This window comes from Microtus pennsylvanicus, chromosome 20, assembly GCF_037038515.1.
Source record: "Microtus pennsylvanicus isolate mMicPen1 chromosome 20, mMicPen1.hap1, whole genome shotgun sequence".
Lineage (NCBI taxonomy): Eukaryota > Metazoa > Chordata > Mammalia > Rodentia > Cricetidae > Microtus > Microtus pennsylvanicus.
This window is the reverse complement of record NC_134598.1, coordinates 25888656-25890481: the sequence shown is the minus strand read 5'-3', so window position 1 is coordinate 25890481 and position 1826 is coordinate 25888656. Positions and strand designations below refer to the sequence as shown.

At 42.5% G+C, this 1826-nt stretch overlaps 1 protein-coding gene across 1 annotated transcript; it reads left to right on the top strand.

Moving 5' to 3' along the window:
* Nucleotides 1-1142: 1142 nt before the first annotated feature.
* LOC142838730 (large ribosomal subunit protein eL42-like) lies at nt 1143-1554 on the top strand. The gene has a single exon (XM_075954339.1). The coding sequence runs from the start codon at nt 1177-1179 to the stop codon at nt 1495-1497; it is 321 nt and encodes a 106-aa protein (XP_075810454.1). The 5' UTR covers nt 1143-1176; the 3' UTR covers nt 1498-1554.
* Nucleotides 1555-1826: the final 272 nt, after the last annotated feature.

The following is a 1826-nucleotide window of genomic DNA, read 5'->3' as shown; positions in this document are numbered from 1 at the left end:
TTATAGGTATATGTTGATTGGGTAAAGGTAAGCAAAAATGAAAATATTACATAAAACACAGGGAAAATTTATCTGAAGAGTCTAGGAAACAGGTGCAAAGCCAGTCTTAAACATCTTGTTGCCTGTGCTCCTGTTTATCATTACTGCCGACATGGTCAGCTTCATCTGAAGAACAAAACTACCAGAATTTTCACGGATAAGTTTCTTAAAAGATTTAGATACTGTTTTATTTATGTATACGTGTTTGCCTGCATATCCGTACGTATACCGCGTGTGAGCAGGTGCCTGAAGAGGCCAGAAGACAGTGTTAGAGCCCCTGGAACTGGAGTTACAGGCAACTGTGAGCCTGCTCAGTGTGTTCCCTGGGAACCGAACCCGTGTCCTCAGCAAGAGAAGCTCCGAGCCATCTCTCCAGGACCTGAAAAAGTTAAATATGTAAAAATATTAGTCTTTGAAGTTAAAATATTATTATATCACTCTCCTCCCACCCTTTCTATGTACCCCACTCCCCACTCTTCTACAAATTCGTGACCTGTACTATTTGTTATCACACAAACACACACACGCATATCTGTTGCTAAATATAATTATAAATAGAACTTGCTCAGTCTGTGTGTTACTTGTATGTATGTGATCTTAGTGCTGATATTGGATATTTAGTGCGGGTATCGGACAGCTCTTCCGTGGGGAAGACTATTTTTCCCAGTGTCGGCACCCCTTAGCTGTCTGTAGTTCTTTGTCTAAGGTTGAGGCACCATTCGATGTCCTCATTTCAAGTTAGCATGTCTCTTGGGATGATCTTTGTTCAAGACTTGTTTACGAGCCATGCAGAGGAGACTTTGTGGGTTTTGTTTCTGTGACATTTCTAGAAGAAGCCTCACAGCAAACTTCCTGTTCTGACTCTTACAAACTGCTTTTTCAAAGTGGTGGCTGTACATGGCTTTAATCACAGCCCTCAGGAGAGTTCGAGACTAGCCTGCCTTAGAGAGTGAGTTCCAGGAAAGCCACGACTACACAGAGAAACCCTTTCTCAAAAAATCAAAAGCCAAGTATGAAAACAAGACAGGAAACAAACTACTCTTGCACCCGAGTCTCAGGAATCATAACGGGAGAGGGGGCAGAAATATTGAAAAAGTGTTTTTGCTTTCTTTCTGTGCCGATATCGCACCCGCCAACATGGTGAACGTTCCTAATACCCGCCGTACATTCTGCAAGAAATGTGGCAAACACCAACCCCACAAAGTGACCCAGTACAAGAAGGGCAAAAATTCTTTGTATGCCCAGGGAAAGCGGCGTTATGACAGGAAACAGAGTGGCTATGGTGGGCAGACTAAGCCTATTTTCCGCAAAAAGGCAAAAACTACAAAGAAGATTGTGCTGAGACTGGGATGTGTGGAGCCCAACTGCAGATCTAAGAGGATGCTGGCTATTAAGAGATGCAAGCATTTTGAACTGGGTGGTGATAAGAAGGGAAAGGGCCAAGTGATCCAGTTCTAAGATGACCTTGTTATGAAGACAATAAAATCATGAGCTTTCACTCAAAAAAAAGAAAAAGCGGTTTTTTTTTGGTTTTTTTTGAGACAAAATTTCTCTGTAGCTTTGGAGCCTGCCGTGGAACTAGCTCTTGTAGATCAAGCTGGTCTTTGAAAATGTATTTTAATCTTAAAGTGTTTGGCGATTTGAAGAGGTAGAAGTCAGTGTCTTGGCCTCCATGTTCTTTCTCTCGCTCTTTTCTTTGCTACCTTTTTGATCTGATTCCACACACCCTTTCCCCAGAGACGCTGAGGGTGAAGGACAAGTGATTTGCCAGCTGTAAAGGCTCAGAG

Bases quoted from the DNA above. Each gene is read 5' to 3' on its own strand.
- LOC142838730 (XM_075954339.1), top strand. From the start codon at position 1,177: ATGGTGAACGTTCCTAATACCCGCCGTACATTCTGCAAGAAATGTGGC.